The 26,972-nt window shown below is 58.7% G+C and overlaps 1 protein-coding gene across 1 annotated transcript in view; it reads right to left on the reverse strand.

The window, feature by feature from the left end:
- The window catches only part of RPTOR (regulatory associated protein of MTOR complex 1), a 330,305-nt gene that overhangs the window by 17,865 nt on the left and 285,468 nt on the right, over positions 1 to 26,972 (reverse strand). Inside the window, exons 21-27 of the mRNA XM_049635517.1 lie at positions 24,004 to 24,122; positions 17,828 to 17,931; positions 17,205 to 17,388; positions 15,102 to 15,212; positions 4,815 to 4,920; positions 2,373 to 2,487; positions 731 to 855 (exon numbers count right to left, since the gene is read on the reverse strand). Of these exons, the coding sequence (XP_049491474.1) occupies positions 731 to 855; positions 2,373 to 2,487; positions 4,815 to 4,920; positions 15,102 to 15,212; positions 17,205 to 17,388; positions 17,828 to 17,931; positions 24,004 to 24,122 (864 nt within the window). The remainder of the gene's footprint in view (positions 1 to 730; positions 856 to 2,372; positions 2,488 to 4,814; positions 4,921 to 15,101; positions 15,213 to 17,204; positions 17,389 to 17,827; positions 17,932 to 24,003; positions 24,123 to 26,972) is intronic.

Raw genomic sequence — 26,972 nt, forward strand, 5'->3', positions numbered from 1 at the left:
GGGACAGGCCCAGGACAGGGACGGGATGGGGACAGGCCCAGGACAGGGAAAGACCTAGGATAGGACACGACAGGACGGGGACAGACCCAGGACAGGATGGGGACAGGACAGGGACAGGCCCAGGCCAGGCTGAGGACAGGACGGGGACAGACCGAGGTCAGGACTGGGGTAATGCGGGAAATAAGCCTGCATGTCGACCTTGGCCCCCTCTCGTGTGCCCCTTCTCCCTGCCCGCCTGTCCCATCCTGGTCTGTCACCCCCGAAGAAGCACGGTTAGACCATCAGTGACCTCTCGTTACCCAGAGACGGCGGAGTCCTGTCTTTAAACCGCTAAAGCAGACGCCTGTGGCCCAGGGTGGCGTCCTGGGAAGCCTGTTCCAGAGTGATGTGAAGTGACCCATTTCAGACCCCTCCACCTCACCTCCGAGGGCATCACGGGGGCCGGGGGGCCGGGGGGCCGGAGGCAGACAGCGCCTTTCCCGGTCAGGGGAGGTCCTGCCCAGAGCAGGAGACGGTCCCGGGACACCCCCGGCACTGGTCACCCTGCTTCCCCTGTCTGTGGGCGAAGCCCGTTCCCTCCAAAACCTCCCACGTCCTCGGTGACGGTGGCTGTTCCCGTGAGCAGTGCCCCTTGGCAGAAGAACGGTCAGGATCAAAAAAGGCCGTGTACGGATGTGTGCTGGGGTCTGCACGCTGGGTGTGGGGACCCGGCCCCACAAAGCCCACTCACCTGTGGCCGTGAGCAGCAGCGAGCAGTCCTGGCCATTCAGGTACTCCATGGCGGTGACCCTGGTATACCGAGGGTTTCCGTTGTGGAAGTAATCCAGCTTCTCCCCTCTCTCCCAGTCCCAAAGACTTCGGGGACGGAGAGAGGAAGAAGGTCAGTCGTCAGGGAGACGCAGACAAAAGGCACAGGGCGATCGCCCCCCACCTGCCAGGGTGGCCACGGCCAAAGCCACGAGAGCCACAAGCTCCGGCAGGGTGTGGACAAACAGCCCTAGCGCACGGCTGCCGGGGGCTGGCTCGGGGTGGGCATGGGGGCGCCCCGGGGCCTGGGGTCCCTCTGCTGGCCGTCCGCCGAGAGGCCCGCCCACCCCTGTTCGCGACCGCCAATGGGGGAAAGAAGCCGTGACAACGGGATGGACGCAGGTCGACACAGAGGACTTGGCCGTGTGCCCGTAGACACAGAGCATCGGAACAACAGTGCTTATTGCTATTAGAACCTTAACTATTAGGACACGCGACTGTCTACAGAGTCTTTAACATTCTGCTTCTACCTTACAGGAACTGCTAAAAACATAAACGTACGGGTGGCTCGCAGTCGTTTAGAATCTGAGCTCAACTTCAGCTCCTTTGGTGTCAGATGTAAGCTGTTCCAGGACAGGTATCGAAAGATACCTGTCTCCCTTGTTATTTACTTTGTCGCTTCCTTTCGTAACAAAATTAAACCCAACAGACCATCAAGGTGGACTTAATCTTACGGTGTTGTCCTCCCCTAAGCTGTGTTGAAAGTAAACATATTTTTAAGAAATGAAAAAGAGAACCTGCCCTTAAGGACATATTGAAAAAAACCCCCAAAACTCGGGAAATGACCTGAGCGTCCCTTGCTGGATGGGGGAATAAAGCTGGCTCAGCCACACACCAGGTATCGCCCGGCCTGGACAAGGAGGGACGCTCTGACACCTGCCATAGTGTGGACAGCCCCAGGGCACAGGGCTCAGTGGAAGGACCAGACCCGGGACAGGTGAGGTCCCCGGGGTCTCAAATCCAGAGACAGACAGCGGGACGGTGGGCGCCGGGGGGAGTGGGAGGGGGAGTTAGAGCCTGACGGGGGCGGAGTTTCAGATTTTCGAGACGGAAAGAGTTCTGGAGGCGGACGGCGGCGGTGGCCGCGCGGTGTGAACGCGCTTGGTGGCCCTGAACTGGGCACTTAAACCCGGTTGGGATGCTGAACTGTGCTGTGTGTATTTTACTACAATAAAGAAAAGGGGAAAGACAGAGGGAACAACACCCTGACCTCGCCCCCCACGAAGTGCGTACGTTCTCTGCGACGCAAGCGCAGCACTCACAGCAAATCGGGGCTGGCGTCTTGCGATCACGCGTCTCCACAGGCGGTACCGAGAGCGAACCCCTTGTGCGTCCCCGTCACACCGTGGCTCTGAGGAGCCCACGTGTGCTCTGGCGCCGGCACGAGAGGCTCCCGCCAGCCCGCGCACCTCTCTCCTCACCCCCCCCCCCCCCCCCGTGTTCTCGAGCCCTGCCGCCCGCAGCACCCCAGAGGGCTCGCGGCTCCCGCGCCGGGAACACGGCACCGTCACCGGGGGGCTGGCCGTTACCGGCTGAGACACACGAGCCGCCTGTGCCCTGCGTACCAGATGCTGTCTTTATCAGCCACGGCCACACATGGCGTAAAGGGGTGGAACTTGACCACGGAGGGGACACCGGGGTTCCTGTTCAGAAATATCTGGTCGTCCAGTCTTGCGATACCTGCCCAAAGAGACACACAGCGATGGGCCTCGACGTGCAGAACCCGGGGGTCGTGGCGCCTCCTGTCTGGGGACCTGGGGAGGCACAAGGGACACACAGGGCAAGCAGGGGTCGGACGAGGGCCTGGCTCCCTGACCGCAGGGTCCCCCCAGCACGAGTTTGCAGTCAGCGCTCGTCAGTTCGTGCGTGCAACGACGCCGTGCTCAGAGATGTGCAAGTTGGTGGTTTTCGAAGAGAGCAGGAAGGCCACCGTTTGTAACTTAGTTCCAGGTCGAAGCATCGGGCACACGGGCCACGGTCTTGGTGGCCTCTCACGGGGGTGGTCCCTAACGGAACTACCCGGTTGAGGGACAGATCACCACAGACGACAGGGAGGTGAACGAGGGTGTGTGCACCGGGCCCCCAAAACCAGAACCAGGAAAGAAGCCGTCAGGAAGGGGCTTTGAAGGAGTCTCAGGAAAACAGTAAAAAGAGGCTAAAAGGACAAGAGATCAAGATAGGTTTAGGTGGGATTTTGGTGACTCATATGAGGTCGACCCAGGGCAGCCAAGGGACTTGGGGTCCCTGCAGCGTCGTCGGGCACCGGCCTGGCCCCTGGGAAACCCGGGGGGGCCATTAGTGCTGGCTTCACCCTGCCGTCTCCCACCCCCCGTTATAGCACCAACACAGAAAACCAGCCGGTGACAAGGACAGGGGCAAAGGGACACACGCCAAAAGGTCCCAGGGGCTCTGTCTGTGGCAGCAGTGTTACCCGCAGGGGCCCCGACCGCGGGTGGCCGGGAGACACCGGGAACACCGACTCCCGGGTCAGGGTGCATTGTGCGTTTGTGACAACGCTGGTCCTACCGGCCGAGGTCACTGGGGGAGGCCGGGCACAGGCGTCGGGGGAACCACCTCATTAAGCTGCAGGCACCCCCTCTCTCAGGGGGGCACAGCCGCCTCTCAGAAGGGGCACTTTCCACTGGCGGCAGCCTCTGCGCGGGCACGTGAGTGGGGTCGTCCGTGTCCCTGTCTCTGGTGGCCGGGTCCACCGCACGGACCTCTCAGGGGCTGACGTGCCCGGCGACTGCGTCCGGGAGCCCCCCTCAGCTGTGTCTAACAAGGAGGCCTCCTCTTCCCACAAAGACCGGGAGAACCCGACCCGGGTTACAAAGACAGTCTTTTGTGTTCGTCAGGAAAGCCCAGCTCTTTCTCCAGAGCCCCTGGCCCTGTGTGTGGCTTCCCCATCGGGGCCAGTCTGCCTTCCGATGCCTAACTGCGGGAGGCGGACGCGGGTACAGGGAGTCCACTGTCCTGTAGAACGGGGGCCCTGCAGGACCGCAGACCTTCGAGAAAACAGCCTCCGATGCTGTAATTCCCAGAGTGCCGACGCTCTGGTGGCTGTTCTGTCCTCGGGAAGAAAGCCATGGGGCGTGGGCCGGCCTGGCTGCACACGTCCGAGCGGTGACTGCCGGGCCAGCAGACGCCGAGGCCTAAACACTAGGCTGCTTTACATCTAGCCGCCGCCAGCCCCTCACGGAGGCAGCCTTACGAGGCGACTACGGCCCCAAGGCGTTTTACGGAGAGCGCTGCACACCGAGGCGGCCGCACGCCACAGCGGCTTCTGGAGCGGCTGCGTGTGCTCAGAGACACGCGTGTCTGCGGGGACAGCCTGTCTCGTGGGCCCCACCCCCGGCTGTAAAGAGCGACCCCTGGCAACCGCCACCATTTTACAGGACGGAAAGGCAAGGCGGGATCAGTCCACCAACAGGAGGGCTGACAGCCCGCGACGTCCCGCTCTGTGCGGGGGCCTGGGCAGCGGGTCGGCCCGGCAGGCCCAGTGACTGGGGCCACGCTGGCTTCTCAGTAGAAGATGGAGGTGCACCCCGCCTCTCTGTGCCCCCGAAGCCGCGGGGCTGGGAGAGCGGGAGGGTGGGGGTGGGGGTGGGAGTGGGGGAGGGGAGGGAGGCTGCCCGTCCAGCACCGGTGAGGCTGGGGGCCCGTAAACGGGGCCTCTCTCGGCAAGTCTGGTAAAAGGGTCGGTAAAGTGGGACTCAGATACAGCGCCGGTTGACAGTGGGATTATTCCGGGACAGGAGGGGCCAGCTGGGCACAAGCAGCGCCTTGCGTGTGGCCTGTGTCCCAGACAGAGCTCGGGGCTCCTTCCGCCCTGGGGGTGGCAGGGCGCACAAGGCTCGCTCGCGCGAGAGGCCGGCGGGGGCTTCTCTTGGGAGAGAGTGGCCGAGCGCTCTGGGGGCTCCTGGGGGCCAGCCTGGAGGAGGGCCTGCACCCCGCCAGCCCCACCACGGGCCCTCGGAGGCGCCCCCCTCGGGAGGCGGGCGGCTTACCCTTCTGGATGAGCTGCCGCGCCTGCTGCCTGACGTGGGTGTTGCGGAGAAATCGCCACTCGCGCTCCTTGCGGATCTGACTCTCCAGGTCGTGTTCCTCCGGGATCTTGAACGATAAAACACCAAGTGAGGTTCGCGAGTAAGTCACAGGCATCCTGTCTGCGCCTCGTGGACCCCGCGTTGCTCACAGACGGGAGGTTCGCGGCCACCCCGCGGCCAGCACGCCTTCCCAGCTGCCTCTGCTCACCTCCCGGGTCTCGGCACATCTCGGCGACTTTCACGGTACCTCACGCTTTTCATCACTGGTACGTTTGTTACGGTGATCTGTGGTTGGCGCTGACGCCTCTGACGGCCCAGGTGACGGTCAGCATGTTTTAGTAGGGAGGTATTGTCTTAAACGTTTTTATCTGTTTATTTATTAGCATTATTTTTAACGTGTTTTTATTTTTGAGAGCGTGCGGACGCGCACGAGCAGGGGAGGGGCAGACAGAGGGAGAGAGAGGATCAGAAGCGGGCTGTGAGCTGTCAGCACAGAGCCTGATACGGGGCTCGAGCTCACCAATTGTGGGATCATGACCTGAACCGAAGTCAGATGTTCAACTGAGCCACCCAGGCGCTCCTTTTTATTTATTTTTGAGAGAAAGAGACAGAGAGAGAGAGAGAGAGAGAGAGCGTGCGCATGTGAGTAGGGAAGGGGAAGAGAGAGAGGAAGAGAGAGAATCCAGTGAGGCTCTGAGCCGTCAGTACAAAGCCTGACGCGGGGCTCGAACTCGTGAACCGCGAGATCATGAACTGAGTTCACTGAGCCGCTCGGGCATCCCTGAAGTATTTTTGAATTCAGGTCCCTACGCTGTTTCCTCAGACACGGTGCTATCACACGACCGGCGGACTGCAGCGTAGGGCAGTGACTTACACGCTCTGGGGAACCAAAACATGCGTGGACTCACTTTACTGTGGCTCTGGACCCAAACCTGCAGTGTGTCCGAGGTCATGACCAGAAAGAAAGGACCCTGTTCCCGAACGAGGAAACTGGGTTCTGCGGCCTGGCCAGGGCGCCCCAGCCCAGCTGGCTGGCACAAGAGGGTGGCAGACAGGAGTGCCTGGCCTCCCCCCCGAGGGGGAGCTGCCTGCTCCGCAGGCCGCTGGGTCTAGAGGATGAGAGGACCCCCTGGGGAGGGCAGGGAGCGGCACAGACTCAGGGGATGCCTCAACCCCTGAGGCCATGTGCCGTCCTGCTCCTAGGAGCCCCTGACACGGGGCAGCAGGGCAGCCTCTGCCAAGGCAGACAAGGAGCTTCAGGGACAAGGAGCTGGCGGGATTCGGCCTGAGCTGAGGGGGCCGGAGGCCGACACCGCACACACTGAAAAGGCAAAATCAGAAAAAGGTGGGCCGTGCCCAGGGACTTTTGCCTTTATCCCTCCTCTTGTGCCAGAGAAGTGGGGCATCGCACTTGACCAGAAAGGGGCTTATGACAGCAACAGAGGGGCCCCGGTAGGGGGGGGGGGGGCCTGTGCGGCCTGAGCTGACTGAGCACAGGGTGAAGCATCAGGAAACGGCCAGACTGTGGACGCGGTCAGCTTCAAACAGCTCCCAAGAACCCTGTACCCTCCCCACCGAGCCACGGTGTCAGAGACTGAGCTCAGGTCCCCCCGAAATACGTGCGTGCCCCACAAACCGCCCTGTTCTCTGTTCCTTGGGCAGGGGTCCTTCCTGCTTTGTGGCCCGTGTGCGCGTACTCGTGTGCCTGTGCACGGACGGTTGTGTAAAACCGGCGTCCGCAAGAGGCCCGCCCCCCACCAAGAGGAAGCCGGGATTTAAGTTGGCTTTTGTAATAAACGTGGATTTCCTTAATCCTCACGTGCCATCAAGTAAACTGGATTGGCCCTGGGTCCCCGCTTGAACACCCAGGGTCGTCGAGTGCCAAAATACAGAAGAGATTGATCACACAAGAGAAAACCCTACCTGGTCTCGGCTGAGCCGAAAAGCCGGGCCTACCTTAACCTGCCCGTGGTCAGCGCGGTAACACCACACGGTACCAGACAGCCCGCGCTCGGATGTAAAGATGGTTTTCTCTGCTGGGGAAAGCACGGGGCGGAGAGCAGGGACGGTGGCCACAGGCGCGTTCTTAGGCGCCAGCACGGCTAAGAAACAGCACGCATCTACACGGACAGGAGCCCAGACCACGGCACATTTCACGTGTCCACGCTGGAAGCTCCGTGTTCTGATTACAAAACAGAAACACCCACCCACCCTCCCCGGCCTCACTGCTGGAGCCCGCGGGTCCCTGCTGCGAGCTGTTTCCTTGCTCTGCTCCTTCTTTTTTTCTGAAGAATCACAACCCCACACCGAACAAGACAGCAACAGCCACAACAGACATCCACACGTGGAGGCGACAAGAAGAAATGGTGTCAGCTGCCTCCACAGAACGTTTGTTTAGAGGTTTGGAAATAACCCGGGGGGTAGACGGGGTAGATCACGGGTTGGTAACAGTTGGTTTCACTTCGTGACGACCCAGAGCTTGTTCCAAAAGACACGGCAAGTGGTCAGTAACGCCAACCAGAAAAACACTGAAAGCGTGGGCGGGGCGAGGATATCGCCCTTTGATGGAATCCGGTTTCCGTGGGAACACATCACAGGAAGAGTGAGAGGCGCTCCGAGCAGGAGGGCAGGACGGGCACTGGGTTCCTGGACGCACGTGCCCCAGGGCCCAGGTGCCCCCTTGCGCAGGCAGGGACCGGGCCCAGGGACGGACCTGGGGCTGCAAAGGACACAAGACGGCGGCTGCAAGGACAGGAAGGAAGGCGCGTGGACGTGCGGGGCCCCTGGCAGGCCCGTCGATGGAGGTGCCCCCCCCCCCCCCCCCCCCCCAGGTGTGCTCATCCAAGAGACGGTCAGAACTGGGCCGCACACGGCTCTGCGAACGCCGCTGGCATCCACCTGGGGACGGTCTGCCCAGAGCCACCAGGACGAGCCAGCGGGATGGAGAGCCACAGGTGCGGGGCGGGTGCGGGGCAGTGCTGTGCGACTGCGGCCGTGACCCCTCGGTCCCAGCACCCATTCCCGCCCTTCAGCCTCCCGGAGACGCGGGGGCTGGGGCCTCAGGCCTGGCCTGTCCCCGGGGCAACCAAGGGCGAGGGTCAGAGGGTCCCCCAAAGGCAAAAGGGGAGACGGGCCTTGGGGAAGGCCCGTTAACTCCGCGCCAAGTGCTCAGACCCCGAGCTCCGTTTCCACCCAGAAACGAGGCCCGTTCTGACGACACAACCGAGTGCCTCTGGGCCACACTCGCTGTGACTTTTCCTGTTGTGTGAGAAGCCACCCCTCCCCCCTTCCCCCGCCACAAACGAGGACGTCACCCTGGCGGAGAGAGGTGGCGGATGCCGGCAGCAGGTGCGCTAGTGACGGCGGCTCCTGACCTGGCCGGGCGGCTCTGTGCTCGTGCCCTGTGGCCCTGACGGGAGAAGCTCTGAGGGGAGGGGGGGAGGGGAGGGGAGGGTGTCCTGCGTGCACGGAGGCCCAGACACGGGCACCTCCGCCCCGCGACCACGGGTCCTGCGAAGCATCGGGTTGACGGAGGCGGGGTCCCCCTCCAGGACGCTCCCCCTCTCGGGGGCTTGGTCACAAGCCCACCGCCTGGTGGGGAACGGACCTGGCCCTGCCCCGTGCCCCTGTGCGGTCGGCCTCCCCCGGCCCCAGGCCCGGCCCCACCCACTTCCTGCGTGTCTGGCTTCCCTCGCTGAGCGAGCCGCACCTGACTCCTCGTGTCGTGTGCATGTCGGTTTATCGGGGCGATAAACCCCTGGACCCTGTTCGGCCCCACTGGTCCCCCCCGCCCCCCGCCCCCCATTCCACTCCCGCCCTCAGGGGGACTCTTGAAATCAGTGTGAGTCCTCCAACTTTGCCTTCTGCCTACATTTCTTCGGTTGTTTCTTTGCGTCGCCCCATAAATTCTAGAATCGGCTTGCTGATTAAAACAAAACCTGTTGGGATGTTGAATGAGATGGCATCGGCCCATACGCCAGGTTAGGGAGACCTGACACCTGGCCCACGAGCACACCTTCAGTGGGTTAGGCCTTCTAAAATTTCTCTCATCGTGTTTTGTATTTTTCAGCAGTTGAGTCCTGCTTGTATTAAAAAAATATATAGCTAATTTAATTACAGCTCATGTTTTGGGGGTTAAGTGGCTTAATTCCAATTTCCAGTGGTTAGTATAGAAATACAATCAGTTTTTGTGTAACGTTGGGTATTCAGCGATCTTATCTCACCTGTTCTGGCAACATCATGCGGGTTGTTTAGGATTTTCTACGTACACAACGATTCTGTGTGAACAGTTTTATTTCACTTTCTACCTTTGCTTGCCTTCCTGGACACCCAGGGCCTCTGGTAGGTTGTTGAAAAGGAGCCGCGAGATCAGACACCCTTACCTTGGTCCTGGTTTTAGAGACAAGACATCCAGTCTCTCCCTGGTGAGAAAGGGAGCCGCGGGTTTTGTAGGTGCCCTGCATGAGGGTGAGGAAGTTAACTTCTGGTCCTGGTTTGTGGAGAGTTTTATGACGATTATTTGCTGAATTCTGTCAAATCCTTTTTCTGCAGCTATTGGGATGAACAGGTAGCTTTTCTTGAGTCAACTGATCCATTCAATCACATTCAATTTCATGATTAATTAAAACTGTGGATTCAACTTTGCGTTCTTGAGATGTAATCCACTCGGTCAGTTGCCCACTTGGCGTGTTGCCCCTTTTAAAGTTTGCCATGTTGGATCTGTTAATGTTACGTTGAAGGTTTTGAGGCCATGTTCATGGAGGACACTGGTTTCTGGTTTTTTACTGTTGTGAAGTCTTTGGTTTTGGGATCAGAGTGATGCCGCCTTCCTAAAACGATCTGGGAAGTGTTCACTCCTTTTGTTTCCTGTAACAGACTGCGGAGGACTGGTATTATTCTGGTAGAATTTTCCAGTGAAACTCTGCTGGTTCTGGAGCTATCTTCTCTTCGTTGGACAGTTTTAGCTTCAAACTCATTTCCCTTAACAGATGTGGGACTATCTGGGTTCTCTACTTCGTATGGGGTGAGTTTTGGTAGTTCGTGTCTTTCAAGGAATGTGTGCATTTCCTCCAAGTTGTTGGGTCTGTGGGTGTAAAGTCTTGATGTCGGAGGTACCTCCGGACTCTCTCATTCGAAACCAGTCTGCACGTCTCTCCTTAAGTCGGTGCCACGCTGTCTCCATCCCTGCAATCGTACAGCAAGGTTTGCAATTGGGGAGCACGAGTTGTTTTTTTTGTTTGCCCTGGACAGCATCTTTAGTGCTATTCTGGGTCTCTTGCATTTCCATCTGAATTTTAGTCTCAGCTTGTCAGTTTCCATACACAAAAAAGGCAACTGGGATTCTCACCGGCATCACGTGGACTCTGGGTCTCTTTGGGGCCCTGCCGTATTAAGTCCTGTGACCCGTGAACACATGATATCTTCCCGTTTACACAGGCCTTCGTTAATCTTTCGACACTGTTTAGTTTAAAGAACGTTTTAGAGAGACCACAGCTGACAATCCACGATCCCTCGGCCCCCGATGGTTTACAATTCAGCAGTGATTTACAAGGCACAAGGGCGCCGGCACCAGGCCAGCACGTCAGAAGACGGGCAGAGGGGCAGAAGCGGTCCCCCGGTGGCAGCGAGCGGGAGCACGCAGTCCTCCCGGCGTGGCCACGTGGAAACGTGGAGTGCTGGTTGAGCCTCCCTGCTGCCCACACACTTCCATCACAAAGCAAACGCTCCTCCCATCCTAGTGTTCCTGGAGGGGAATCAACGCGTCTGTTTGTTTTCCAGCTGAACGTTCCACAAAGAGCCAAGGCATACGTCTTAGGAACGGGACACAGTACGGCACCGCCTGACCTCCTGACGTAGTTAAATCTCACAGCAAACTAAACTGTGGGCAATAATCTGACGGTGTGACCGAGTCTGGTTCTTGGGCTATGTCGGCCTGGAGGTTTATGTACAAGAAAGGAAAAAGCAGAAGCCATTCTTTGTGGAACGTTTGGAGACATGAGAAAACGTCCAACGTTTATAACTGCGTAAGTGAAAAAGCAGGAAACAAAGCTGTACCCGTGGAGTAGGCACAATGGCAGTGCGTGTGGGGTGGGCGGGGAGAGAATTCCGGGTGGTTTCACTTTTATTTTACTTTTTCATTTTCTGAGTTAAAACAATAGCTTAGCGCACTTTAAACAACAGCTCCGTCGACGTGCAGGTTTAACGCAGTGCAGAGCGCGTTCTGTGACCAGCCCAGAGACGCTTGCACCCCATCCTGCGTGTGGGTCAGTGCCGCACCCGTGCCCTCCGCCCCGAGTAAACCTTCTCTTAGCTCTGGTCAACGTTCACGGTGCACGTGATGCCTTAAAACAATCTGATTGATTCTTTCCAGGCTCTTTTTGTAAATAAACACTACAGTTTAATCTGTTCTAAGTTACCATGCGGATAATTGGGTTTTCTACAGAGTTCACAATCTACAAGTGCACACTGGAGGAAGGACAGTCCCTCCCCCCGATTTCAACCCCACCCTCTAGGAGTGACACTAGTGACGGCATGAACAGCCTGACGCGCACCCGGCGGGATCCCCCCCCCCCCCCCCCCCCGGCCCCCACGCACACACCTGGACAGCACGGCACTTGTGCAAGCACGTGGGACCATGGGATTATGTGGCCCGTGCCATCAAGGATATCCACGCGTGTCCTCGGGCAGACGGGGCTCACTCCCTGTGGGGGCCGCGAAGGGCTCTATCGCGTGGATGCATCATTAACTCACACTCCCCCTAATTACGAATACGTTTTTGGCTTTCAACTTTACGTGTTCAGAAATAACGTAACGGGCAGCTCTGGACACGTATCATCACAAACGCACACGTACAGCGGTGGTTTTAGGGTCTATTTCTCAGAGCGGGATCGTCGGTTTCTAGGGTGTAGCCCCTTCCCATTTTGATAAACTATTGCCGAACTGCTCTAGACCCAGCCCGCATTTCACCACCAACAGTGGCTCAGACTTTCTTCTTCCCCGTGCTCTGGAAAGCCTACTTCCGGGAAAATCACTCTCAACTTTGTGAACCAGAAAGAAAAAACCGTATTGCTTTTGTAACTAGAACAGATTTCGATATATCTTTTGTTTTTTTTAAGCACCTGACAGACCGTTTTTAACATTCTTTCTGAAGCAGATGTGAGCTCTGTAAACCAGCACGGGCAAGAGAGGGGGCTGTGAGAGCTCCGGAATACAGTTCTCTTTGGCCACACAGACCTGTAAAAAGCCAGGCTGTAAAGCGACAAAAAGCCAGCAAATCTGTCCTCACAGCCACGTTGTGGGGAAGCAGGTCCCCCGGGCACGGGCTGCACTGTGGTCGTGCACCGTGATGCTGGGGTCAGTTCACTTATCCGGTGAGTATCTCAGTTTCTTATCCTGACCTTTGAGGAGGGTTAGGGCTCTGACCTTTCTGGGGTATGATCTCAGCTTTGAGCTATTCTTAGTTTATGTGTGAAGCAGCCGAATAAAAAAAGTTCCTAACACGTTTTATTGCACGCGCGTCATTAGATGACGAATTAAATGAATAAAAGAACACCTTCGTGAATAGAAGCTGGAGAAAAGTAGGAAAACAATTGTTAAAAAATTACAACGAGATAAAACGCATTCTCTTCTTAAGTCTAGAAAGGGTCTCTAATTAACGTGAGAGAAAAATCAGTCACATCCTCCCTCTCCCTGACGTCCCAGCCGCCATCAGGAGCCACGGGCAAAACCCATCACTGCAGGGACATGACGCCCGGAGCCCGTCATTCAGGCTACAGCCTGTGGGAGCTTGTCAGAGGGAGACGGTGCTTGCTTATTCAATGGTTTCCTGGCTGCCCCCCCCGTGGGCTCAGCGCGGAGAGCAAGAGTGACACCTCGGAGGACCCTCCTTCCCCAGCCCACTGCAGCGTCGGTGCTCTGGGTGCAGACGCATCAGGCCGGGCCGCTGGGCCCGCAGCCTCTGCCTCCCCCTGCTGGCAGCACGCCACACCCTTCTAGGTGCACAGAGAGGACACGAGGGAGGGGGGGGTCTGCTGCTGCTGCACGGGAAAAGGGGAGGGTGCTGGCTTTGGGGGTGCACGTGGTCACACAGGATAAAACCCCAGGCCTGGGCTCAGGAAGCTGCCTAAGTACCTGTGCCAAGGACAGGAAACCGGACCCTGGGAGGACCGAGCTCGTCTAAGAGAAAGGAGCCCGGGGCGCCTGTGTCCCTTTTTCCTGCCGGCAACGTGGACGGCCGAACAGGCAGTTCTCAGACATTAAAAAAAAGCCACTCGCTGGGGCATCTGGGTGGCTCAGTCGGTTAAGCGTCTGACTCTTCATCTCAGCTTAGGTCACAATCTCACAGTTTGTGGTTCAAACCCCACTTCGGGCTTTGTGTTGACAGTGGAGGCTGCTTGGGATTCTCTCTTTCCCTCTCTCTCTGCTCCTCCCCTGTGCGCGCACACACGCACTCTCTCAGAATAAACTTTAAAAAAAAAGAAAAGAAAAGCCGCTCATCACCACACCAAGCAACTGCCATTTCAGCAAGAGGCAGCCCGCCCAGGGCTCCAACCTGCTCGACGTGCTTGCCTTGAGCGGGAGACTTTCCAGGAGACTGGACTTCTGCTGATACTGAGCAAAGCCCCGTGTCACCTCTAAGCTATCAAAGGATAGATAGTTCGCCACCCACAGCAGCGGCCCCCGTGTCCTGGGGCAAATTCCAGCACTGGCTCACTGGCTCCTTTCTCCACGAGGGGCCCAGCGGCGGGAACGCGCTCGCGGGGTAGCCGAGGGCCGCGCACCGGAGCCCCGAGGGTGAGCACGGGCCTCAGCCGCCCCTTGCGTTTGCTGCTTTCATACTTCTTTCCTGACTGTAAAGACGCTCGTGCTTAGTGTGGAAAGAGCAGGGGACAGACAGAAATGGATAAAACAAACTGGGGCCTCACCGCCACATCGCCCGAGACCCGCTGTCGGGCCGGCTGTTTCAGGCTGTTTTCTGTGCACAGATGTCCGTGTGGTGTTGCCAATGAGGACCACCGTGTAGCCCGTTTATGTCCTTTTTTTCCTTTTTAAAAGTTTTAGCATGAGCACTTAAGATATTGATTTTAAAGCTCAATTTCTTAATAACGATAAACGTTGTATCAAATATTCCATAATTGCTAAGCCCTTAGGCCTATGTTGGGCGTTCGGCTGGATCCCAGGTTTTGCCAACGTAAATACAGGATCATCCGTGACTCCGATTATTTCCCTGAGTTGATATCGTAGTAAACGAATTAATTACCAGGTCGAAGGGAATGGCTGCTCAAGGCTTCTGATGCTTACTGCCAAACTGCTTTCTGGGAGTCGGATTCAGTTGAAAAACGAAGAGAGATCTCTCTCTTTTCAGCAAAGGGGCTCAATAAACTACAGCTTTGTCATCTGCCTCGGGTACGGACAATGACTCCTTTGTGCTTTTGCTGACAAAAGTCAGTATCATCATGGGGAAAAGGGAAAGCAGGAAAAGTTGTAATACAGGGTCCAACCACTCATGGAAATTACCTCGATGTGGAGCCTGACGTACAATTAAGAATAAGCTTCGATTTTCAATGGTCTGTATGAGGGAAGAAGGTTTCCTAAGAATGTACTTCACGGGAAAGTCTACGCACAAGGCCCTGTGGCGTTCCCGGGGAAAGAGGCCCGGGAGAAAGTGTCGCCTGTCCCATGCTGTCCCCTGGACATGTGGCTCGAATCTGCAGTGACCGGACGCATCTCCCGCAACCAGCCAGAACGCACTAGAATTAGACCAGTGGGCAGGTCTCCAAAAGAGCCTGCTTCTTGGTGCGGCCACCCAGAGCCCAGGCCTCAGACAGTCCTCCGGAGGACGGCCTCAGAAGGCCATTGAGTGGGACAAAGCAGTGCAGAGGGCCTGGTAGCTCGGAGGGGAGGCGGGTCTGGCTTCTTTTGACAAGACGGGAAGGTGAGTGACATCTGTTCCTTTCACTGCTTCAACCGTTCACACCGGCTACTGTGACGGCAGTATGGGGTCGCCCTTGAGCAGCCGCAAACGTGATGGGACAGGAGCCCCAAAGGGTCAGTGGCTGGGCTGGCAGGAGCCCCGGTGGGTGACCGGTTGGGGTCCGCCGTCGGCTCGGAGCAGAGGGCTCAGACGGCCCAGGCCAGAGGCCGGGGTTCTCGGGGAAGGAAGAAGGGGCAGGAGGAAGCCAAGGGCAGGGCTCTGCTTGAGGACACCGACGGGAGGCCCACTTTGCACCCGGGGGATGTGCACACTACCTTCATCACGGGCTGGGCAAAGTACCGGGCACTCCAGTCGCAGAAGCCCGTCTGCGTCGTGGCTGAGACGAAGCTTCTGTGTCCAGCAGCATCATCTGCATCGTCTGTGGTCTTCAGGGCGTTTGGGGACAAAGGGGGGTTGGAAATAGAAGGAACAGTTAGTCACATACCCGACACGTCTCTTTGCAGGCTTGAGAGGATTCAGAAGGAGACAGAAGGCAGCGGTCTGGCTGCTGAGAACGTTCTTCTGCTGGCCTCACCCTGCGTCCTGGTGGTAGGGACCCTGAATGTGGGGCCAGGGCCCAGGGAACCCGTATTAGGGAGGCGACTGAATCTGCACTCAGGGGACTGTGTTCCCCCCCGGGGCTGGCCATGGTGGCTCGGCCGCAGAGTCTGTCGCTCTCACACAGGCCAGCGCTGTGAGGTCAGCAATCCCCCAGGGCCTCTGCGGCAGGGGCTGCCAGAGACCTGGCACCCGACTGTGCCAAGCGGCTCTGGGTGGGGAGCGAGACCAGTTGGGACATGTGGGTATTGAGACATAAACCACTTGATGCTGTCCCCCTGGACCACACATGTTTGTTTCCCATGGCAAGGCCTATGGCGGCCAACGTGGTCAGAGTAGGGCTCGCGTCACCTCACAAGGCTGGGCACGGGGGAGCAGGACTGAAGGCATCCCCCAGAGAGGAGTCCCTCTCGAGGCTCGCCGGGTGGAAAGTCCCACAGCTGGGGCACAGTGATAGGGTCTCCTCTCCTGCCTGCTGTAGGAACCTGTGCCACTGCTGGATCGGGGCCCTGGCTTGCGGCCCCGAAGACAGTGAGTGTCTCCTGCGCCCAGATGCTGCTGTCTGGCCGGCCCACGTCAGGGTCCAGCCAGGAGGATGAACCTCGCCCTGGGTGTTTGAGGGGAAAGACAACACACGTCACCCAGCAGGCAGCTGTGAACTTCTTAAGACCACTGCTTACAGAGCTGGGTCACGTGGCTGACGTGACATCCATGGCAGCCCGCCCCCTTACTGCATCCTGAACGGCCCCTCCAGACTGCGTCCTTGACCGATAGAGCGGCAAACAGTCTGGGCAAGACAGCCAAGGCCCCAGCTTATGTGTTCACATCACCCAGGCTGACAAAGACGCCAATCCCTCCTGCGCCTGAAATTTCTTTTTCAGCTTAAAGGCAGAGACCGTGGCTCCTTATGTGGCAAATGAAACGTTCGTGGAAAATGCAAACAATCCACTGAGAACAGGTGCTTGTACGTGGCAGCTGCCACAGCCAGCGGAGGAAAACGCTACTCACCCAAGAAGGGAGAAAGCAAGTTAGCTCCGGGCGCTTATGTGGCCATATGGGAGGTGCCAGAACAGTGAGCCCGTGAGGAAGGTGCCAGGACAGTGAGGCCACGTGGAAGGTGCCAGGACAGCGAGGCCATGTGGAAGGTGCCAGGACAGTGAGGCCATGTGGAAGGTGCCAGGACAGTGAGGCCACGTGGAAGGTGCCAGGACAGTGAGGCCACGTGGAAGGTGCCAGAACAGTGAGGCCACGTGGAAGGTGGCAGGACAGTGAGGCCAGGACAGTGAGGCCACGTGGAAGGTGCCAGCACAGTGAGGCCAGCACAGAGAGGCCACGTGGGAGGTGGCAGGACAGTGAGGCCACGTGGAAGGTGCCAGCACAGAGAGGCCACGTGGAAGGGGCCAGAACAGTGAGGCCACGTGGAAGGTGGCAGGACAGTGAGGCCAGGACAGTGAGGCCACGTGGAAGGTGGCAGGACAGTGAGGCCACGTGGAAGGTGGCAGGACAGTGAGGCCACGTGGAAGGTGCCAGCACAGTGAGGCCAGCACAGAGAGGCCACGTGGAAGGGGCCAGAACAGTGAGGCCACGTGGAAGGTGGCAGGACAGTGAGGCCACGTGGAAGGTGCCAGCACAGTGAGGCCACGTGGAAGGTGCCAGGACAGTGAGCCATGGCAAGGGGCCACAGGAGCGAGGGCCCCGTGACACCGCAAGGTGGTGCCGGTACAAACCGTGCAGCACAGCTGGGGGCGGAGGGCAGGGTGGGGCCCGCGTCCCGGGCTGCAGGGTCTCCGCTCACACCGAGGGCGCACAGTCGAGCGTACCTGGTCTGGGCCCTTGTCGAACATCTTCCGCGTGCGGGGGAACTGCTGGGAGTGGGGCGTGTACTGCACCCCCGCGGGGCCAGGGGCGCCGGGGCGGCCCGCGGGCAGGTCTCGGCCGACTGGCTGCTTGGCCACGTCGTTGGTCAGGCTGGAGCTGCTGGCGCTGGACGTCGGGGGGGAGCCCCTGCCGTTGGGGGAGGAAGGAACGTTGCATTTTACCCAAAGACAAAGCCCCTTGTCCTCACCCGCCCGCCCGGGCACTGCCAACCGACCCGGGTCGGGAGCCCACACATCGCCACCCGCCCGGCACACGCACGTGCCTCCAGAACCAGCCGCCACGGCTGCAGCGACGGCCCTTGGGGCCCCGCCCGCAGGCTCTGGGAGCGGTGCCGCCGGAAAGCGAGGGCGGCCCCGGCGGGCACGTCTGCTCGCCGCCTCCCGCCTGCGGATGCTGACATGTGAGGGGCTCTCCCTGCCCGCCACTGGCCAGCAGGAGCCAGACCCCGGCTGGTCAAACTCAGAGAGGCTGCACAAGTCAGGCTCCCGGGCGGTTCCTGCTGTGGCACCTCGTGCAGAGGAAGGCGGTGCAGAAGGGACCCGCATGACAGACACGGGCCGCTTACCCCGCCTGGTGGATGTGGATGCCCTTGTTGGTGGGGCTGGCGGGCGCCGACTGGGTGAGTGAGGACGTGGTGAGGATACGCTGGGGCCGGGCGTTCACTGTGGCCTGAAAGAGCAAAGCGGCAAGTGGTGTGGACGGCCAGCTGCTGGCGACCTCCGCGGCCGTGAGACAGCAGCCCAGGGCGGTGGCTGCTTTCGATGGCTTCAAGATCGCGCAAAGGGCCTCCTGGCCCAGGAAATCAAGCACGCGTGGGGGACGGCCCAGGTGGAGCCCCTCCCCAGTGTCCCCCTGCAGATAAAACCATGTTCGTTTGTTGGGGCGCCTGGGTGGCTCAGTCGGTTGAGCGTCCGACTTGGGCTCAGGTCACGATCTCGCGGTTCGTGGGTTCGGGCCCCGCGTCGGGCTCCGTGCTGACGGCTCAGCGCTTAGAGCCTGCTTCGGATTCTGGGTCTCCCTCTCTCTGACCCTCCCCCGTTCATGCTCGTCTTTGTCTCAAAAATAAACAAACGTTAAAAACAAAAAACAAAAACATGCTCGTTTGCTTTCTGAGAAGTCATCTGCTGGGGTCCAGCGGGGCCCCAGGGTCGGCCCTGCCTGAAGCGCAGCCACGAGACTATGCCAGCGTTAACGCTAGGCTCCAGCCCCCCACAGCCTGCCCTGGCCTCTGCTCTGTGGCACTTTGTGGATGGAAACAAGACAGGCTGCTGTCAACATCCTTCCACGGATGTGCGCACATCTGACGTTTCACCACAGACAATTCATGCCCGCTTGAGATAACTGTTGAGGAGGGAGATAGTTTCGATATTTTGAAGTGGGGCTTTGTGTCGATGGGGAAACCGGATGGCTGCTGGGGGTGCATGTGACGGGGAGGCAGGAGGCAGACGGGGCTGTCCCCGCCCATCGGACGCAAGCCCACCGTCCGCCAAGTGCTTCCTTGGACGTTCTGCTCTGGGGGCACGGGGTGGCTGGGCAGGCCCTGCCAGCTCTGGACACCCCCAGGAGAGGGCTCCAGGGCAGACGCTGCTGCCCCAGTGGCACTCGGGACAGGAGGCAGTTAAAGCAGCCGTCTGGGCTCCCCTGAGTGCAGCTGGTGCCAGACTGGGTCTCGAAGTTGGCCGCCACCCAGGGAAACAGAACCTCGACCTCCGTGGGGGACGTTCCGGGGCAGCCGGGCTCAGGGGACCCTCAGGTGTTCTGACCCCTCCCTCAGCAGTCAGGACACTGTACTTCCTACGTGCAGCCAACAGGCAGAGAATTGCAGAAAACTAAACCACCAAAAAACTGTTCATTTACAGAATATCGATGCTTCCCTGATAATTTACCACTTTGAAACAAGAACAACAAGAAAACTGAACTGTAATCAAGCTTTACAAAACATTATGAAAAACATTTCTTTAATTATGTAAAGTATATTGTTTGTGAACTTGCTTTTGCTTCCTATTTAAATGACCTGGCCAGCTCCCTGTGCCTCCATCAAAACCCGAGAGCCAAGCGCCCCCCAAGCGTAAGCCGGCGTGGTCTGGGGAGAGTACAGGATCTGAGCTGAGAGGCTACAAACTTCCACAAGTCTCCTCAAAACGTCCAGAGATGGGGGAGGTGACAGGAAAGACAGAACGCTTTTGTGGCTGAAATCCAGACTTCGGCAGCACCCACCCCCTTTCCCACATGTCCCCCAAGACCCTCCCACCCTGCCTCTCCCGTGCTCGCTGCCCACCGCCCCTCAGGGAGGCTCCGCAGACCGGGCTCTGTCCCCTCTGCTGGGCCCGGGCGGCCGGGGTGAGGTATCTGCAGCCCCTCGCCCACACCCTTCACACCCGCGGCTGCCACACGGCTCTCTTTCCAAGTCCGTTTTAGAAATCCTGAGGAGTGGGCACGCCGGCAGCTTTCACACTGGCGATCACAAGGCTTCAGGCTTCGAGGAAGCTTTCTAGAGCCCAACGGCTCCCATCTGTTCGGCAAGCGTTGTCTCGGCCTTGGTCTCACACTTGGTGCGAGCCTGCAGGGGTGAGTGTGAGCAGAGGCGGGCGAGTGGACCCCGCCTGTCCGCAGACTTGGGGTGGGGACACGGGGCAGGGGGTGGGGCAGGGTGGCGAGCCCGGGGCCAGAGGGGCTCCTTCCCTCGCTGGTCCCGGCAGCCGTTTTACAGACAGCACACGGCCAGAGAAGGTCAGCAGAGAGGCAGCAGCGCTTTCGAGGCTCTGAACTGAGGACTGGGCCCAGCTGTGAGCCCCCTGCCCACCCCGCGCCTGTGCCCGTCCTCGCCGACAGGATTCTATGTTGTTCTCTGCTCGGGGACGCGGCCCTTGAAGCCACTCCCTGGACAGGTGGCGGGGCCCAGACGAGCAAGGGCAGCAGGGAAGGGGGATGGTCACGGCTACGGGTAAAGCTCTGGGAGCCCGGCCTACTTTACTTTGTTATAAGCCGAATTCTCCCCTCAGGCGTATTCTCTTGGCCCGATGCAAACACAGACGTGGTTCGCGGGGACACATTTGCTCCCTGCCCTGTGCAGCTAACAGGGGCGTCTGGAGCAGGAGCCTGGACGGCAGCGACCCATCCCCCCCCACCCCCCCCCACCCCCATCTCCAGCTCCTGGGAACTTCTCTTCACTCTCTGGTTCTTTGCCTGGAACACGTCACTTTGCGAGGGCGCGGGAAGTCGGATCCGGTGCGGAGAAAAGTACCCTAGAGCAGCACGGGAGACGCGGACGCTGGATTTCCCACGGATCAGAGTCAGGGTCTGGGACTCCAGCCCAGGCGTTCTGCTGCTCTTTCCCGGGCGAGGGCATGACTGCAGGGATTGTACCGTTAACCACATGTCGAGAATCTGGATTCCCAGGACCGTCCCGAGGTGACTGTCCTGGGGCTAAGTATGATGCAGAGCCTGCTGGCTGCTGGGCCACGGAGAAGACACCTATCAAGGCACAGGATTCTGCTGATCTAAGAGAAAAGTTGTCTGTAAACTGCACGTCCCAGACAGACAACATGAATTGCCGTTCTGGAGCGCTGAGTCCTGGGTACTGCTCATTTGCCACAGCGACGGGGACAGCGAGGCACTGCCCCGTGGCTGCCGATGGCCGTCGGGGAAGCCGCGGCCCTTGGCCCCCCAGGAAGCGAAGCCAGCACGGCCGAGGCCGGGGGGGGGGGGGGGTCTCACCTGCCCCCTTTCCAGGGTCTGTGCATTTTGGAGCAGCGGCAACAGAGAGTAGTGAGGACAGGGAGGAAGGAAGGAGACGTAAATATTTCCACTTTGCTTCTCAGGGTTACTGTGTTTACTTGCCACAGCAGGGCCCACAGGGAGCCCAACTCTGCAGACCAACTAGGGCACGGGTAGTGGGCTGAAGGCCGGTGGCGTTTGACCAGGGCCCACGGGCCCGGAGAGGCACCCTCTACCTGCTGGCAGGGTGTTCATGAGGGCCCAGAGCACAGGCCCAGCGGCCACCCCAGAGCCACGGAGTCTGATCTCCAAGGGGACCAGCTCTCCTGGGGCCGTTTCTGCATCTGGCCCGGCAGGGCCTGTGACTCTCAGGAGGGGGCGGCGTCTACTTCTGTAAGCTACGCAACTCTGGGTGATGACGCCATCACCTCTGGGTCTGCGGGGAGGTGAGAACGGACAGGCGCGTGACAAGTTGCAAACTACACACGGACATGCCTCTCGGTCATTAACAGTTCACCAGGACTGCCCCGATTTCCGACAATTCTGGGAGGCCCTCCTGCTGGAGGCGGCGGCAGGCAGTGAGGCAGGGGAGGCCCCGGAGAGGGGCACACAGCACTGGCACACAGGCTCCTCTGTGTGGTGGTGGTGGGTGGGGGGCGGGCAGCGGAGGGTCCTCCCGGGAGGACCCCGCCTCTGGGAGAAGAAGGCCTTTTCGACCCGAGTGAGAAGCAATGAAAATGCTTCCGTGGGCATCCACAGAGCCCACAGAGAGGTGCTGCGCTGTGGGCTCACTGCACCCTTGCTGGGTGAACGCGGGTTTGGGGCGAGCGCGGCAGCTCCCTGGGCTCTAAGTGAGGTGCTAACTGGGAGGAGAGGGTCCCTGAATGGGGATAGGGCTTTAAAAGAAACCGACGCTATCAGCGTGGAGCCAGGATTTAATCAGTTTCCGTGGAACTTTTTTGAATTTGGTTTTTGGGGATCTCAACCTTCATTTTGTTTCTTGGTCACTTAGGCCTTTGGTTTATAAGGAAAGTGTTTGGCCTCGAACCTCACATGCTGGCTTGTGATCTCCATCGCACCTGGCTGCACGCGGCCCCCCGTAGACGTGGTGGCGGCCAACACTTGGGCTCCTTGGGCGTCGGGATGCTGGGGGACCATTTCTAGGTGAGTTTACGTGAGTACAGGTTTTCTCATAAATATTAAAGGTAGTGATGATCACCGCACGCGACCCTGACATTTGAACACCTGTCGCGTGAAATTTCCTTCTAAGTGTTGTCCCCAAAGCACAGATGGCAGGAGTGGCCGCCAGGGAGGCTGTCGGGACCATCGTGGTTCCTGAGGTCGTCATGCTGTTCTTTGTATTTCTCTCCGTGGTTTGAAATTTTCCATAATAAAAACTATAAGCAAAACGCAAACCCCAAGCCTGTGTGGACAGGGGATATAAATACTTGAAATTAGGCCACAGTTCTTGAGCTATGTGAGTTCCTGAGCTGCCAGCAATTTCTATATTTGAATACGGAATTCTACGGGGTATTCCGGAGTAATAAGGCTGTTTTGACTCTGATGAATAAAAATTTGGTGTCACAGTTAAATATCAAAAATAGGTCCATTTCTCTGTGAACTGAAATGTAATCCCCTCGTTAGTTGCTAGAGTAGAAAGTAAGACATTTTTAAAATTAAATTGAGGGCAAGAAAATATTTCCTTAATGTTTATGCTTCCAAAGCTTTCAGTGGCAAATGTTTACTCTTGAAAACACACACACACACACACACACACACACACACACACACACACACCTGTATACATTTACACACAGACACACACAGACACACTCTCACTCACACAGGCTGTGTTGCACCAGTACAAGGCTTCAGGAAGTATGGACTCTAGAGGAACCCACTCCAATCTCTGCCTTCTGGGTGTGCCGACCGTGTGCACACTGGGATGTGTGTGTCTGTCGAGATCAGCACGACAGTCAGAAAGCCACAAGCCACTTCTAAGCTCTGTGAGGGAGCGCTGTTCTAAAACCTCGAGAGGCTGTTTCGGTTGTTGTAACCTGCTGGTGTGGCTTTGCCGGCTAGGAGAGATCGCACACACGATGTTTAATTACCTCAAGTGGGCTGAAGAGGCACTTCCAGCTCGCAGCCACGCACCTTACACGTAACCCGAAAGACACGGAGACACGGATTCCGTGCTTTACGCACGCGTGAGACGTTCCTCGGAGGAACGTCTCTGACGATCTGATCTCAGGTCTACTGTGATGAGTTTATAGTTGTGAAATTTCAAGATTAGGTACTGACATATTTTTAAACAATTCAGGTTGATTTTCGATAAAGTTAAATACATAAAAGCCACTACAAAATAAACTTATATAGAATACCGGTTTCATCATGACCAAAATAACCAAGGGGGCGGGGAGTGACTGGAGCACCTGATGACCGTGCTGGCCCTGGCTGTGCTGGCCATGGCCGGGAGACCGGCCTACACCTCAGAGACAAAACAAGGCCTCGAGACACCTCTGTGCGTCACAAGCTTTCAGGCAAAGGTAATGACCTCAGCTTCTGTCTCAAGAAACTGGAATCTGAAGAGCAAGTTAGACTCAGGGTAAGCAGAAGGAAGAGGGTAATGAGGATGACGAGAGCTGTCAATAAAATGGAAAATAAAAAGCAACAGACAAATAAGGACAAAACCAGAAGCTGGTCCCGTGAGGTTTCCTTCAGCCCGAGCGGTCGTGAGTGTGACCACGGGTACTGGGAATGAAAGGGGACATCACTACAGACCACACAGACGTGGACAGGATCACGAGGGTAACGAGTGGGAGCCCGTACCTAACTTCCAGGCACCCTGACACAGCTGAGTGGAAGCAGGGCAGTGCCCCGACTGAAGCTGCACACAAACAGAGGTCGGGTACACCGTGAGGCGCTTGTGCAAAGTCTCTCTAACCACCTGGGGTTCCCTGCATGAATATCCATAACGGGGGACCAGGAACTCGGGAGCTTTGCTGGGAACGCCGTCACACGTACCTTGTAGGCAATGCTGTTGAGCACCTTCATGGCCAAGTCGGAAACGTCTGGATAGGGATCCGCAGCCAGATGCAGTAACACTCTCCAAATCTGAGTGTAAACACTGTTAAAGGAGACTCCTAGGAAAGAGAAAGGGGATGTTTTAGCAACGGATAGCTGTCGCTGGTGTGCTTGGCCGGCTCCTGGAGACCTAGCTGCTGCCAGGAACGGGTGCTTTCCAGAGCTGGGGCTACGGAGCCTCATTTTTGTCATCTGGTTAGGGGCCCAGACACTCAGGGGTCCCAGCTGGTAACTAGGCTTGATGGCACGATTTCATCTTCTGAGGCTGGATATTCCTAGCAGGAAAAGTGAGTTAGGAAAGGCTGGCCTTCCTTGAAGCCCTGGCTGACTGGACAGCGCTATCTAGCTCCCGAGGACCGTTCAATCTCACACCTGGGTTTCTAGGGAGCCATCACGGTCTACGTGAGCTGCGCGTGTTGGATGGGAGTGCCCTGGGCTGTGACACACTGACTCTCTCGTCTACACACCACACGTGGCACCGTCCCGAGTTCCCAGAAAATCCCAAAGGGTGTGTGTGACGTGACCTGAGCCCTCCAGGTCCTCCCCGGGCAGCCACATTTGCTGGGTGTGTTCCACACTTCAGGTCCCGTCTGCGTGTCTGGACGCCGTGGCGGATGAGGCAGGATGTTGACGCGGACGGGGTGCGTCACAGACACGAAGGAAAGGGAAGTCACGGAGGGCCTGACCCAGGAGCCCGCCCAGTCCTACTTGACCCTCACGGTCTCAGCCACAGGCACCATCCCTGGGCATTACAGAGGGGCAGTGAGGCCGAGCGCCCAGAGGATGAAGGATTCAAACGCACGCCCGCCGGACGTTCGGGCCAATGCCGCGTCCGCCACACTGTGCTGCCGTGGCAGCTCCGGTAACGGGCAGACGATTCCTTCTGTCAGGGGTGGGGCTGGGAGGTGAGCCCGGAAGCCTTTGTGGAAGAGGCACGCAGCGGGCTTTGGAGGGGAGGCAGGACTGCTCTCCTGGCAAAAGCCTCGCTGGCGGGAAGTTGGCGGAGCAAACGACGGACTGGCACCGAGGTGACGGGGACACAGGGAGCATTTGCGGAAGTGGCGAGACAGAGACCCGCGTCGCAAACCAGAGAGGACAGTGGGGCGGCTTGGAGACGGAGGCGGCAGGGCGGGTGGGCCGGGTGCAGACCCCTGGGGGGAGAGACCATGGAACCCGGTCAGCGCCAGGCAGGGAAGGGGAAAGGCAGCCTTCCGAGAGGAGGCGGGTGAGCCAAGGCCGGGAGGGGGGGCGCGGGCGTGGATGCCGCACCCTCGCTCGGTGCTGGGGCGGACCTGGGGGCTGGGCACGGCACCGGTCCTGCTCCCGCGGATACGCCGAGACCCCGGGTCATCTGCCCGGCCAGCTCCGGGTGCGGCCCCTCCCGCACCGGTGGGGGACTTCAAATCTCACGGATGCTGCCAGAGGACGGTGTGTTCCTCCATCCCGGAATGGGCTGCGCACCCAGGCATTCAAGTTTCTCTTTTAATGTTCATCTGTTTTGGAGAGAGAGCGAGCGAGAGAGTGAGCGAGTGCGTGAGCAGGGGAGGGGCAGAGAGAGAGGGGGATACAGAATCCGAAGCAGGCTCCAGGCCCCGAGCCGTCAGCACGGAGCCCGACGCGGGGCTCGAACCCGCTGACCGTGAGATCGTGACCTGAGCTGAAATCAAGAGTCAGAGGCTTAGCCCCCCCAGGCGCCCCCACACCCGACCATTCAGGTCAAAGGCTGATGGATGATGCGGAGGGTCACACGGCGCAACCCGTGGCCTGGCATCTGGAGGCAGGGGCGGCTCTTCCTCCCGCCCACGGTCGTGGGGACAGTGACCCCGTGGGGACTTGGGTCCGTGAGATGTCAGCCGACCACGCCGTCGCTTGGAGGGGAGCTTGCGTCAGGGCGAGTGAGGCACACGGAGATGTGTGCGGTTTCCCTGCGCGTTTCATTCAGAGACGGAAGCAGAGCACGCCTTCGGTCCTCAGGGTCCACAGCCACGGGACCGCCGTCCAGGCTGACGGCCAGGGTCTCTGGGGACGTGTCCTAGAACCTACTTCCTGTGGTGGCAGAGTACCCACCAGCAGGAGCTACGCCCAGTGCCATGTGTGCACCGGTTCCACAAAGGTGGGGAAGGCGGTGGGAGGCGTGGCTCCATAGGTGCCCACGCCAGGGTCACGGCTGTGCCACGCCAGCACCACTAAAGGCGGGGCGAGCCACACACAGAGGGAACGCGGAATTCAGAAGCTGTTGCTTGCAGAAGATTTTGACTCTGACGTAACCCCGTTTGCGATTCGGCAGAGAGTAAAAAAGTTCTAATTTTCGCCAGGGTGTTTGGCCACAGTGAACGGGTCACTGTTTGCCAGTAAAAACCTTGACCCTGGGACAGAGGGGTGCTACGTTCGCTCACCTCCTCCCTGGGTTTGGCCGCCACGCGATCTGACACACGGACCGCCCCGTCGTCAAACCTGCCGCCAGCCACACGGAAGGCCGTGGGGGCCCCGCAGAGGTGGAGCCCCCGCGGGAGCCCGGACACCCAGGATGCCCCAGCAGACCCTCCGGGGCCCGGGAGGCTTCCGGGCTGTTAACTGCTCAGAAAGGGCGCTGTGTCTGGCCCTCACCCAACTCCTTCCTCACAAGCTCTGAAACCTATTTTCATGTCTAGACTAAAAGTAATAAAGGATCATAACTAATGGCTTTAGATTTATTTTTCAGGGCAACGGCCACAACTTTCTGAATGGCGTAAGAGGTAGGAAAATTTGCTCGGAGCTCCTGGCCAGCTCTGGATCCCAGAAGTCCCTGGAGAGCAGCCCAGGGTGAAGCCGGGTCTCAGGGTCGCTCACTCTGACGCCCTAAGAGCTCACCTGGACTGTCCAGCAACCGGCGCCCAAGACCCGGGGCCTCTGCACTTGCCCCTTTGTGC

This window comes from Panthera uncia, chromosome E1 (genome assembly GCF_023721935.1).
Source record: "Panthera uncia isolate 11264 chromosome E1, Puncia_PCG_1.0, whole genome shotgun sequence".
NCBI classification, from domain to species: Eukaryota; Metazoa; Chordata; class Mammalia; order Carnivora; family Felidae; genus Panthera; species Panthera uncia.